Source organism: Haliotis cracherodii, unplaced genomic scaffold, assembly GCF_022045235.1.
Source record: "Haliotis cracherodii isolate W230 unplaced genomic scaffold, xgHalCrac1.p SCAF_24, whole genome shotgun sequence".
Lineage (NCBI taxonomy): Eukaryota > Metazoa > Mollusca > Gastropoda > Lepetellida > Haliotidae > Haliotis > Haliotis cracherodii.
The window spans coordinates 2,347,886-2,360,619 of NW_027266280.1; the positions used below are offsets into that span (position 1 = coordinate 2,347,886).

The 12,734-nt window shown below is 43.7% G+C and overlaps 1 protein-coding gene across 3 annotated transcripts in view; it reads right to left on the reverse strand.

Annotated features, from left to right (window-relative positions):
* LOC139472228 (thioredoxin reductase 2, mitochondrial-like) overlaps positions 1-12,734 on the reverse strand; it is a 42,886-nt gene that overhangs the window by 24,141 nt on the left and 6,011 nt on the right. For all 3 annotated transcript variants that reach the window (XM_071254607.1, XM_071254606.1, XM_071254608.1), the window contains 12 exons: positions 11,307-11,381; positions 10,641-10,719; positions 8,831-8,893; positions 7,860-7,930; positions 6,700-6,719; positions 5,819-5,910; positions 4,725-4,896; positions 3,871-4,016; positions 3,672-3,767; positions 2,800-2,892; positions 1,116-1,187; positions 94-185 (listed from right to left, as the gene is read on the reverse strand). In XM_071254607.1, the coding sequence (XP_071110708.1) occupies positions 94-185; positions 1,116-1,187; positions 2,800-2,892; positions 3,672-3,767; positions 3,871-4,016; positions 4,725-4,896; positions 5,819-5,910; positions 6,700-6,719; positions 7,860-7,930; positions 8,831-8,893; positions 10,641-10,719; positions 11,307-11,381 (1,071 nt within the window). The remainder of the gene's footprint in view (positions 1-93; positions 186-1,115; positions 1,188-2,799; positions 2,893-3,671; positions 3,768-3,870; positions 4,017-4,724; positions 4,897-5,818; positions 5,911-6,699; positions 6,720-7,859; positions 7,931-8,830; positions 8,894-10,640; positions 10,720-11,306; positions 11,382-12,734) is intronic.

Here is a 12,734-nt window from a genome sequence, read left to right on the forward strand (position 1 = left end):
TGTCTGGTCCAGACTTGATTATTTACAGACCACCATCATGAAGCTGGAATATTGCTGAGTGCTGTGTTAAACAACAAACAAACAAATATTAACCTGAGAGCAACAGCAAAGCCCTGGATTATCTCCCCTGCATTTGGTCCGACCAGATGAATGCCAAGCACTCGCCCTTGTCTCTGGCAGATCAGCTGCAATACACAGAAAAAAGTTTGGAAAACTGAATACAGCCAGAGTGTCATCAAAGTGTGACTGAATTAGGTCATATTTCATTTTCAAGCCATTTCATTTCAAGTGAGTGAGTTAGTGAGTACGGTTTTACGCTGCTTTTAGCAATATATTCCAGCAATGTCATGGCAGGGGACACCAGAAATGGGCTTCACACATTGTACCCATGTCGGGAATCGAACCCAGGTCTTCAGGGTGACAAGCAAACGCTTTGACCCGACCGCCCCAATTTCATTACAAGGACCAAAAGAATGGACTTAACATATTGTATCAATGTTAGGAATCAAACCAGGACCTTTGGCATGACTAGCTGATGCTTGAACTACTGGGCTACCACCACCCCCAGTTCCCCAATAAGGCAAAGTAAGGTGTAGGTCCTAGTTTCTCATTCCTTCCTTCCTTCCTTCCATCAGGGGGCGGTCGGGTAGCCTAGTGGTTAAAGCGTTAGCTCGTCACGCCAAAGACCTGGGTTTGATTCCCGACATGGGTACAATGTGTGAAGCCCATTTCTGGTGTCCCCTGCCATGATATTGCTGGAATATTGCTAAAGGCGGCGTAAAACCTCACTCACTCACTCACTCCTTCCATCAGTAAGTGAGTGAGTTTGAGTTTAACGCCGCTTTTAGCAGTATTTCAGTTATATTATGATGTTGCAAGGAGTGATGCAGGTCTTAGGCGCTTACCACTTCAGTGAAACCAATAACTGACAAACATGTTCTGACAAACCCAGAAACTGGGATTTGTATCCACAATCCAAGGTTTCTGGCACGCCCAAGGGATGCAACTGGGCACAGATAATTCCCTTGACAACACAGCCACACGTTTCCACGGTACTTTGCTTGAAAACAAACACAACAGTTTTTACCCACATATTATTTTCATCTGTCACATACCTTGATGTAACACTGTGATGCATCTCTGTCGGGAAGGGTGAACTCCAGAGGTTTGTAGAAGGCGTGATATATCTGCAACACATCACAACACAACAGGGAATATCAGGAAGTATACCACTACTTTGTGTGTTTGCTGTTTAACGCTGCACTCAGCTATATTCCAGCTACACAACAATCCAGGGATTCATGAGCACCTATCCCCGCAATTGGGATATGATGACATGCATCAACCCAGTCAGCGAGCCTGACCACCCGATCCTGTTAGTTGCTTCCTATGACAAGCGTAGCTGCCTTTCACAGCAAGAATGGGATGCTGAAGACCTATTCTACCCCGAATCTTCATGGGTCTTTATCAGTACTGAAGCTAAGCATGGACATAAAAGTAAACATAGGATAAATGTTGGAGGAAAGCCAAAGATATTTTTTACAGGGGATCTGCTGCTAAAACTCCATCTCAAAAGAACAGTTACCCCCCACTATTTTATCCTTGTCTTTGATTGGCATTTGGAAGTTGGTTGAGTGAGAAGGTTGGGTTTTACACTGCTTTTAGCAATATTTCAGCTATGTAACGGAAGGGACACCAGAAATCTATGGGAAGACTTCACATGATGCTACACCTGCTACCCTGCCAAGGTAAGGATGTCATCTATGGGAAGACTTCACACAATGCTACACCTGCTACCCTGCCAAGGTAAGGATGTCATCTATGGGAAGACTTCATACAATGCTACACTTGATACCCTGCCAAGGTAAGGATGTCATCTATGGGAAGACTTCACACAATGCTACACCTGCTACCTGCCAAGGTAAGGATGTCATCTATGGGAAGACTTCACATGATGCTACACCTGCTACCCTGCCAAGGTAAGGATGTCATCTATGGGAAGACTTCACACAATGCTACACCTGCTACCCAGCTAAGGTAAGGATGTCATCTATGGGAAGACTTCACACAATGCTACACCTGCTACCCTGCCAAGGTAAGGATGTCATTTATGGGAAGACTTCACACAATGCTACACCTGCTACCCTGCCAAGGTAAGGATGTCATCTATGGGAAGACTTCACACAATGCTACACCTGCTACCCTGCCAAGGTAAGGATGTCATCTATGGGAAGACTTCACACACACCTGCTATCCTGCCAAGGTAAGGATGTCATCTATGGGAAGACTTCACACACACCTGCTACCCTGCCAAGGTAAGGATGTCATCTATGGGAAGACTTCACATGATGCTACACCTGCTACCATGCCAAGGTAAGGATGTCATCTATGGGAAGACTTCACACAATTCTACACCTGCTACCTGCCGAGGTAAGGATGTCATCTATGGGAAGACTTCACACAATGCTACACCTGCTACCTGCCAAGGTAAGGATGTCATCTATGGGAAGACTTCACACAATGCTACACCTGCTACCCTGCCAAGGTAAGGATGTCATCTATGGGAAGACTTCACACAATGCTACACCTGCTACCCTGCCAAGGTAAGGATGTCATCTATGGGAAGACTTCACACAATGCTACACCTGCTACCCTGCCAAGGTAAGGATGTCATCTATGGGAAGACTTTACACAATGCTACACCTGATACCTGCCAAGGTAAGGATGTCATCTGTGGGAAGACTTCACACAATGCTACACCTGCTACCCTGCCAAGGTAAGAATATCCTGAAAACAAACCTCAATGTTGTCTTCCCCGTACTTCCTGATGGCCGTCTCCTCCGATATCCCCACCATGCCGTACTCTAGTGGCGTGAACACTGTCGTCGGTACCTGGCAATTACAACCGCACATTTACATGTCAATTTGTCAAAGCAATAATATCAAACGAAGTATGAAAGCATTTTACTTTTGATATTGTATATTGGTCCTGTTATTCAATGAAAGTCTCCACTGTAGAGATAAAACATTAGTGTCTTATTTCCTTTTTTTATGATTGAGTTGGGTTTAACGCCGCTTTTAACAGTATTTCAGTTATATCGTGGCGTGTCAGCTCAATGTGCCGAAGCCCGAAGTGATGCAGGTTTATGTTTACCACTTCGGTGAAACCCACGAGCACGGGTATGGCGCTGACAAACCTGTAAACATAATCAGGGCAAACCGGGATTCGAACACACAATCATAGGTTTCTGACACGCCAAAGGCACAGCCAATTGCATCACCTTTAGAGACCCCGCCCACCTGAGTGATTTAGTGAGTGAGTGAGTGGGTGGGTGGGTGGGTGAGTGAGTGAGTGAGTGAGTGAGTGAGTGAGTGAGTGAGTGAGTGAGTGAGTGAGTGAGTGAGTGAGTGAGTGAGTGAGTGAGTGAGTGAGTGAGTGAGTGTACAAGGAAGCACACAAGGGAGCGTGTTAGGGATGTGCATGTTAGGAGTGTATGAACAAGTGAGTTATTTTCTTATACCACATGTAAAAAATATTCCAGCAATTTTACAATTGGAGACACCAGAAATGGACACATTTTTCCAAGTTGGGGAATCAAACTCGGGCCTTTGGCATTAAGAACAAATGCTTGAACCAGTAAGCTACCCCACTGCCCAAGAACTGATTCTACCTTCTCATAGTCCATCTGTGTTGAGCTCCCAGCAAACAGCCGATGTGCCAACAGTTTCCCGGCCTTAACCGCCACTGGCGTTAGTTCGGGGCGTTCCTGCAACCACAGAATATTGGTCAAGTATGTTCCACCAAGAAAGAAAGGAATACCAGACACAATCAGAGTCCATGTCATGTGGAGACGGCCAACAGAAACTTACATGCAGAACATCCCCAATGCCATAGATGTTGTTGACCGACGTCCTCTCGTGGTCGCCGCCATGACCCCCGAGGATCTTGTTGGTGGTCTCATCCAGTGCCACGCCCACCTGTCTCAGCCCCAGGGAGTGCGTCTCTGGGCGCCTGCCTTAAAGCATAGTCTTTATTTGTCAGGTAGCAAATACAGAGAGCATTCAAGTAGGTCATCAGATCCAGTGGCTCTAAAATAAATGTTCTGGAGAATTTTTAGGCTTTCCTATTTTTTATTTCAAGGAGTGAGTGAGTGAGCAAGTGAGTATGGTTTTACGCCGCATTTAAAAATAGTCCAGCAATATCACGGTTGGGGACACCAGAAATGGGCTTCACATATTGTACCCATGTCGGGAATCGAACCCGGGTCTTAGGCGTGATGAGCGAATGCTTTCACCACTAGGCTACCCGACCGCCCCCTCAAGGAAGGTTTTCCAATGAATTTTCTCAGTTTACAGCTGCAGCAATATTCCAGCTATATCGTGGCTGCCTGTCTAAAGCTGAGTCTGGACCAGACATTCTGGTGATTGATATCATGAGCAATGATCAATGCAAGCTAACATGAAGACACCGAGCCAAACTCAATAGACTGCCGCTTTTGAAAAGCATAGGTTGCCATGGGATAACTCTAACCCAGAATTCACACTTCCAGGAGAGTTTACAATCCGATATATCCAGCTGTGCCAAGGTGGCCTACAACGAATCAAGCCAGACAAACCAGTGATTGAAATCATGACATCCCACACCATGAGGGTACCATGCCAGGTGAAAGAGAGAGGGCACCTGATCCTCATGTTAGTCTACACAACAGGGGTACAACACTCACCAACAGCCATGAGTATGGTGTCGAACACATCCTGGTGTGTGACACCCTTGCCATCAGTGTAGCACACCATGAGGCGGCCATCGTCTCTCTTCTGGATCTGCTCCGGGACGCACTGTCTCAGGAAGTTGGTGCCGCTGTTCTCCATGTAGTCTACTACCAGCTTGGAGAGTTGCTGCCAATCACAGAACACCATCCAGGTAACAATACCCCATGAACAGGTGGTCTAACCAGGAAACAGTCCCACCTGAATATCTGGTCTAACCAGGAAACAGTCCCACCTGAATATCTGGTCTAACCAGGAATCAGTCCCACATGAATATCTGGTCTTGCGTGGTAACATTATCCCATGAATATGAGGTCTAACCAAGAAACAGTTTCACTTGAATATGTTGGCTTACCAGGAAAGTCTCACCTGAATATGTGGGCTTACCAGGAAAGAGTTGCGTCTGAATATCTGGTCTAACCAGGAAACAGTCGCGTCTGATTATGTGGGCTTACCAGGAACAAAAAACAACAAAAACAACACACCAGGAAACAGTCTTACCTCAATACGTCACCTTACTAGGAAATTTTCATATCAATATCTAACCTAACCAAGAAACAGTCCCACCTGAATATTTGGCCTAACCAGGAAAGAGTCTCACCTGACTGTAGGCTTACCCAGTCTCACTTGAATATGTGGTCTAACCAGGAAACAATCTCCTCTATATATATATGTCGTCTCACAAGCAAACAGTCTCACCTGAATATGTTGTCTTACAAGGAAATAGTCTTGCCTGAATGTCGTCTTACCAGGAAACAGTCTCACCTGTCGTTTTACCAGGAAAGTCTCACCTGAATATGTGGTCTCACCAGCAAACAGACTCGCCTGAATATGTGGCCTTGCCAGGAAACAGTCTCACCTGAATATGTGGCCTTGCCAGGAAACAATCTCATCTGAATATGTGGTCTAACCAGGACACAGTCTAAATACTGCAGCATACTGCAGTCAACTCCGCTGTATCAACATCTACAAGTGTTACCAGCACTGTGCCCTCGGTGTTTCATGAACGGCTCACGGCTCCAGCGCATGGAGCACCAGCAGGGAGACTGACCTGGTCGAAGCCCCGCAGTGGAATGGACCTGATCATCACGGTGGTGTTGTAGCCCATCCCGGTGAGGAAGCCCCCACACTCCAGCCCGATGTCTGCACAGGAGTCAGGAAGATGTGTCAGACAGTCATGTACCATAGCCTATGTCAAACTCAGGCACACATCGCTGGGAGGAGCGCGCGTCAAGGTAAATGGAGAATCTCACTCGAGTGTCTTTTCATATCAAATATATCCACGAGTGTTGATGTATTTGATATCAAAAGACCTGAGGGTGAGATTTTATTTATCATCCAACATCATTCTTCCAACTTTTTGAATTTGTAGACAGTAATTAGCAGTGTCTTCAGTGTAAAAAGTACTGCAAACAGCTTCAGTAGCAGAGTCATTAGTGATGTCATTTGATTGCGACGTCATGGTAGCCAGTGATGTCACAATGGTCTGCAAAGGATTGTGATGTAATTTCATTGCAGCGATATCTACAGTGCAGATATCGCTTGATCTCACCCAAGCGATATCTCCTGTGGGAGCCAGTTTGGGATGATAATAAAAATACTGATGTTGATGATGATGATGATGATGATGATGATGATGATGATGACCACGGTTTGTAAATAATACACTCTGGACCAGACAATCCAGTGATTGACATCATGAGCAACAATCCATGCATTAGGAATATTATGACATGCATTAACCAAGTCAGTGAGCCTGACCACCCAATCCCGTTAGTTGCCTCTTACGACAAGCATAGTCACCTATTACGGCAAGCATGGGTTGCTGAAGACCTATTCTAATTGCAGCTTCACCGTGGGAGACAAGCACGGGTAGTTGAAGACCATTTCTGACTGCCTGTGCAACTGTCATCAGTGTCTGACAAAGGATACAGCTACCTCCAACAACTAACCTGAAATTAAACAGAAAATATAAAATAGCTCCATGATATTCGTAAGAACAATGAAGAACGAAGCATGTTATATTTCAGGATAAAACATTGTTCTATCAAGACTTCATGTTATGGAGATTCGAACAACTTGATGACATCGTAAATTGAACGTTCTTTTTTAGAGGGAAGTGTTTAGTGAGTAGTCCCCCATAGATGTAGCTGGGCAACACAGGTAAACGCAATGGCCGAATGTTCTCATCCCAAAGTGGGAGAGATATTAAATCAGTTATTAGAGAGTAAAAGTGCAGAAAATTGACGTGAAAATTGTGAGAAAATCCTGGAAATACCAAACCGAAACCCCTGTTGATAAAATGGACTTGTCCGACATTGCTGAGTTCGGTATATTCAGAGAGTCATCATTATCTAAATGTGGGTGAATATTTTTTAAGTTTTAAGCTTCAACATTTTACCAACACCCTTAAAGAGGCTGTACGTAATGTTGATATCTCATATGAGAAATAAACAAATCGTGGTCGTTGTATATCGAGAATAAACCGTGTGCCCTCATGGATAATACTCCCTGCAGTGTTTTATCGTACAATAAACAACGACCACGAGTCGTGTATTTCGTAAACATTGGCAAACATCATATCAACGAAACTACCAGTAAAATAAGTTAACCCTGGAAACAGTTGTCTCAAAGGGGGCATGTGCTGCACGATCTGGGTTCCCATTTTAGACTGGTCATCGACATTGCAATAAAACTGTGACAAACTGAGACATTGACATACTGAGACATAAGAGCGATCATTACCAACTAACAAACTGATACATAGTAATATGAAAGAATCAGTGTTCTTGAACTTCCTTTGAGTGGTATAATCACATATTCAAGGTGTTCAAGGAACTTGAATCTAATTGGCTGTCACGGCCAAATAGTTGAGATGAGTCTCCCTTTAACTTGTAAAAAGAAAATCGATTCCTTTTCCAAAAGATAAGATTGCCACAGCTAAAATAATTTTGTAAATATTTTTGTTTAATACTATATTTTCACAACACTTATAGAGGATAAGCCTGAAAGCAACCCTGACAATATCATGCCTCCTACATTGTATAAAATAGTCAAAGAAAATCAGTCAAGGTCAGCTTGCTGCAACCTACGTTTTCCCAGGCGGTTTCTTCATCCAGAAAATGTCATCACTCGATATGGTGTACTCCGCAGCTCCGGGAATCTGTGCACACAACATGACTTGTACTACATGGTTGGTTGGTTGGTTGGTTTGTTGTTTAACGCCGCACTCAGCAATATTCCAGCTATATGACGGTGGTCTGTAAATAATCGAGTCTGGACCAGACAATCCAATTTCATGGATGTCAACTTCTTTGTTATGGCATCTATACATTCTCTTCCTCATGTGTATCACTTCTTAATGACTTTCAAAGCACATGCATTCCCCAATTTCTTGGCAATTCTTGCCCTATAAAAATCCACCCAGATCAGATTACATTCATTCGTTATTGAATTGCTACCACATGCCAAGATTGACAAGAAATCAGTGACACCAAGCCTCATCCATTCCATGTATCGACATTGAACGACAGTCATCTATGCACATGGCGGACACACGAGACTTGTGATGCCATTTTCTCAGAGACTAGTGTTGTTTCACTTTAAGAACATTTGACACTTTAATTTCAACCTTGATCAGTTTTGCCAAGTTTCATCTTTTTAATATGTCTCAAAGTATGTTTACAGTGTTTGGACAAATAAGGTTTCACATATATCTATCCATGGTGACGTTACTTTTGCGGTTCAGTATAGAATAATGTGGCAGGTTATGTCAGGCAATCATGTTGCTTAGGGTCGGATCGCACAGCCTTGCAGTGGTGCATGACCCATTGTTTAGGTGATGACCATGGTGATGCTGGGATGTGATCGGGTGAAATGTTTTTTGAAGTTTGAAACTTTGTTTGAGCACATTTCCTCACCAGGATGAAAAGACAGGAAAGTTTAAAAATGATCTGTTTATGAACGGTGAAGTATGTGTTTATGTTATTCTCCAGACAGTACTTTATGGAAACATTACGGTATACTTGTCAAAACAAAGCAGGAAGTGACTGAATTGGTCTACCTCAACCGGTAGATATGGCCGACCTCCCACAGCTATCACAATCTGGTCTGCTTCCAGTACTTTCTGTGAATGAAAAAAACCACACTTCTCAAACTGCAGTGTATTCAAAATATATCCAGTGAAACTTGTTGACATTTAACAGTTAGGAGCTGCACCACATATTTATAACTGCCCCTGTTTTGAGTTTGGGAAATAGGGCTTTCTAAATAGAGCCATAAGATTCTGTCAGTCACCTTATTTATATATACTCACGGCCAAAAGAAATGTGAATAGAAGAATCTACATTCTGAAGAGATGTTTTCAATGTGTACCATTTAATAACAAAACTCACAATCAGTCAAGTGTTACCACAGATTGTCTTTATTCATATCACGAAATGCTGCACTTGATTTCCAAACTTTACAGCTAATCCTGCACGAGACAAATGATGCATCTCATCTCATGGATCTATGACGTCACATGTGATGCGTTTATGAGCATCAGTTCACATAACATACCAGTATGTTTGTTTGTGCATCGAACCAATCTAATATCTCTTGAATATGAGTAAATCTTCATATTTTAACCAACATGGTTTTCATGTTTCTTTTGGCGGTGAGTACAGAAATCATTATGATGCTTCAACCTTTTTTGGTAAAAACATCGCGAGTGTGTTGAAGGAATATTGCCAGTGCCAGTAGTGATGCTTTCAACAAAAATGGGCAACAACCCTTAAGCCCTGTGCACTGTGGTTTCTCAGGAATAAAGTTCTTAAACTTCTTATAAACTTTTCATGTTTCTATTATTTTTAACAAAGTATTACAATGATATGAACAGCCAAGCAGTATCACGGAAACAAACATGCAGAGACCCAATACTATTTACACATGAACTACTAATATGTGGATACGAAACTTCCCCTCAAATACGAAACTGCCCTCTATACTTTAAGAATGACTTTATGGCGGCCATCTTTGTTTGCTTTAGGCTGGCAGTTGAATGTCAACATGTGGTTGCAGGAGGTGTATTGTGTTGGCTGATGAATACGAGTGTATATGAAGAACCTGTATCTGTCTATTTTAACATGTACTACATTTCATTACATTTGGAACTGAAACGGCTGAGTAATGGCCATTAATAGCTTTTCCAATAAAGGTGTTGTGGCAGCCATATTGACAATCAGAGTCGAAAATTTTGAACAAATTGTGGTGTCATCATTGGTGGGAACAATGCATGTTAAGTTCAACCCTCATTGGTTAAGCAGTGTCTAAAGACAAGATGTGAATGATGCGTGGACAAACAGGCTTTTAATGGCACCCATGTCAAAAAATTAGAATAGAATTCTGTGATTGTTTGTTTGTTGTTTAACGTACGCTGCACTCAGCAATATTCCAGCTAAATGATAGCAGTCTGTACCCCGATAAATAATCGAGTCTGGATCAGGCAATCCGGTGCTTGACATCATGAGCATCGGTCCACGCAATTGGGATACAATGACATGCGAGTCAGACCACCCGATCCTGTTAGTCACCTCTTGCAACAAGCATAGTTGCCTATTAAGGCAAGACCTTGTCTACCCCAGATCTTCACTTGAATTCTGTGAGCAAATTTTAGAGTGAGTGAGTGAGTGAGTGAGTATGGTTTTACGCCGCTTTTAGCAATATTCCAGCAATATCACAGCGGGGGACACCAGAAATGGGCTTCACACATTGTACTCATGTGGGGAATCGAACGTGGGTCTTCAGCATGACAAGCAAACACATTTACCACAAGGCTACCCCAGTACGCTGCACATTTTAGAGATATTTCCATTATCTGGAAATCAACTAACCTCCTTCCCTTTGGCGTCCACTGCCTGGATGGTGTGCTTATCCAGTAAAGTTCCATATGCATTGATATAGGTTACATTCCTGTCATAAAACAAAGTTATCATTTCAAATGGCATGTCTTACTTTTGTTTTGAAGTTTTTTTCTGACTCTAAATGACACAAGTGAGTAAGGCCTAAACAATGATGTGGTTCTGATAACTCAACATGGAATTTTGTTTGAGTGTGTGTTGGTCGTTTAATGATGCCGTACTCCGCAAAATTCCAGCCATATGACACCAGTCTTTACATAATCAAACCTGGACCAGACAATCCAGTGATCAACATCATGAGCAATGATCCACCCTCTCGGGTATGTTGACATACCCAGGTCACTGACCCTGACCACCGATCCATTAAGTCGCCCCTGACGACCAGCACAGGTTGCTAGGGACCAATTCCTGCAATCTCCTCAGACATGAACATGACTGATTTTTTATTATGCGACAGATTATTTTGGTATGTGACAGATTCTTTTTGTATGAGAAAGATTAGTTTTTCATTCAGTGCTTCAAGACATTAAAAAATATTTCATTTTCTGATCCATGACACGATTTTTCAGAACAAATTTCTTAATTGATTTATTTGTTTGGCTCTATGGAGACAGTGTTGACCTAGGTAGGTGTACTGACTTGTCCTGAAGCTGCACCCGATGACCCCAGTTGAGAGACTTGACATATCCCTGCACCGCATCACACATGCCCTGCCTGCAGGTGAAGACACAGGCCAACATGTACCACAACAAGTTCACTTGATAACTAGGCAGAGTTGTGTCCCTTTGGCATGCCAGGAACTTGGCTTTGAATTCAGATTTGCCCTGATCATGTTTATAGAATTGTCAGCAGGATAATTGTGCTCGTGGGTAAAGTGGTAAACTTTTAAGACCTGCATTACTTCAAGTCGACAAGCTTTCCCCCCACATCAAGCTGACACGCTTTCCCCCCACATCAAGCTGACACGCTTCCCCACATCAAGTTGATAGCTTTCCTCCCACATCAAGCTGACACGCTTTCCCCCTACATCAAGCTGACACACTTTCCTCCCACATCAAACTGACACTCTTTACCCCCACATCAAGCTGACACTCTTTCCCCCCACATCAAACTGACAAGCTTTCCCCCCACATCAAACTGACACTCTTTCCCCCCACATCAAGTCGACAAGCTTTCCTCCCACATCAAGTCGACAAGCTTTCCTCCCACATCAGGTCGACAAGCTTTCCTCCCACATCAGGTCGACAAGCTTTCCCCCCACATCAAGTCGACAAGCTTTCCTCCCACATCAAGTCGATAAGCTTTCCTCCCACATCAGGTCGACAAGCTTTCCTCCCACATCAGGTCGACAAGCTTTCCCCCCACATCAGGTCGACAAGCTTTCCTCCCACATCAGGTCGACAAGCTTTCCTCCCACATCAGGTCGACAAGCTTTCCTCCCACATCAGGTCGATAAGCTTTCCTCCCACATCAGGTCGACAAGCTTTCCTCCCACATCAGGTCGACAAGCTTTCCTCCCACATCAGGTCGACAAGCTTTCCTCCCACATCAGGTCGACAAGCTTTCCCCCCACATCAGGTCGACAAGCTTTCCCCCTACATCAGGTCGACAAGCTTTCCTCCCACATCAGGTCGACAAGCTTTCCCCCCACATCAGGTCGACAAGCTTTCCCCCCACATCAAGTCGACAAGCTTTCCTCCCACATCAAGTCCATAAGCTTTCCTCCCACATCAGGTCGACAAGCTTTCCTCCCACATCAAACTGACACGCTTTCCTCCTACATCAAACTGACAAGCTTTCCTCCCACATCAAACTGACACGCTTTCCTCCTACATCAAGTTGACAAGCTTTCCCCCCACATCAAGCAGACAAGCTTTCCCCCCACATCAAACTTCCACCCTTGCCCAACTTCCACCCTTGCTGAACAAGGCTGCAATTAAGGAATCATATTTTGGCTGGACTAACGAGTATATGCATAGTCCAATCAAAATTGCGTAACGAAATTGGCATGATAAATACGGCCCCTGGTTCTTATTCTGCCTTGCATATTTTGATCGATTGCAGGAT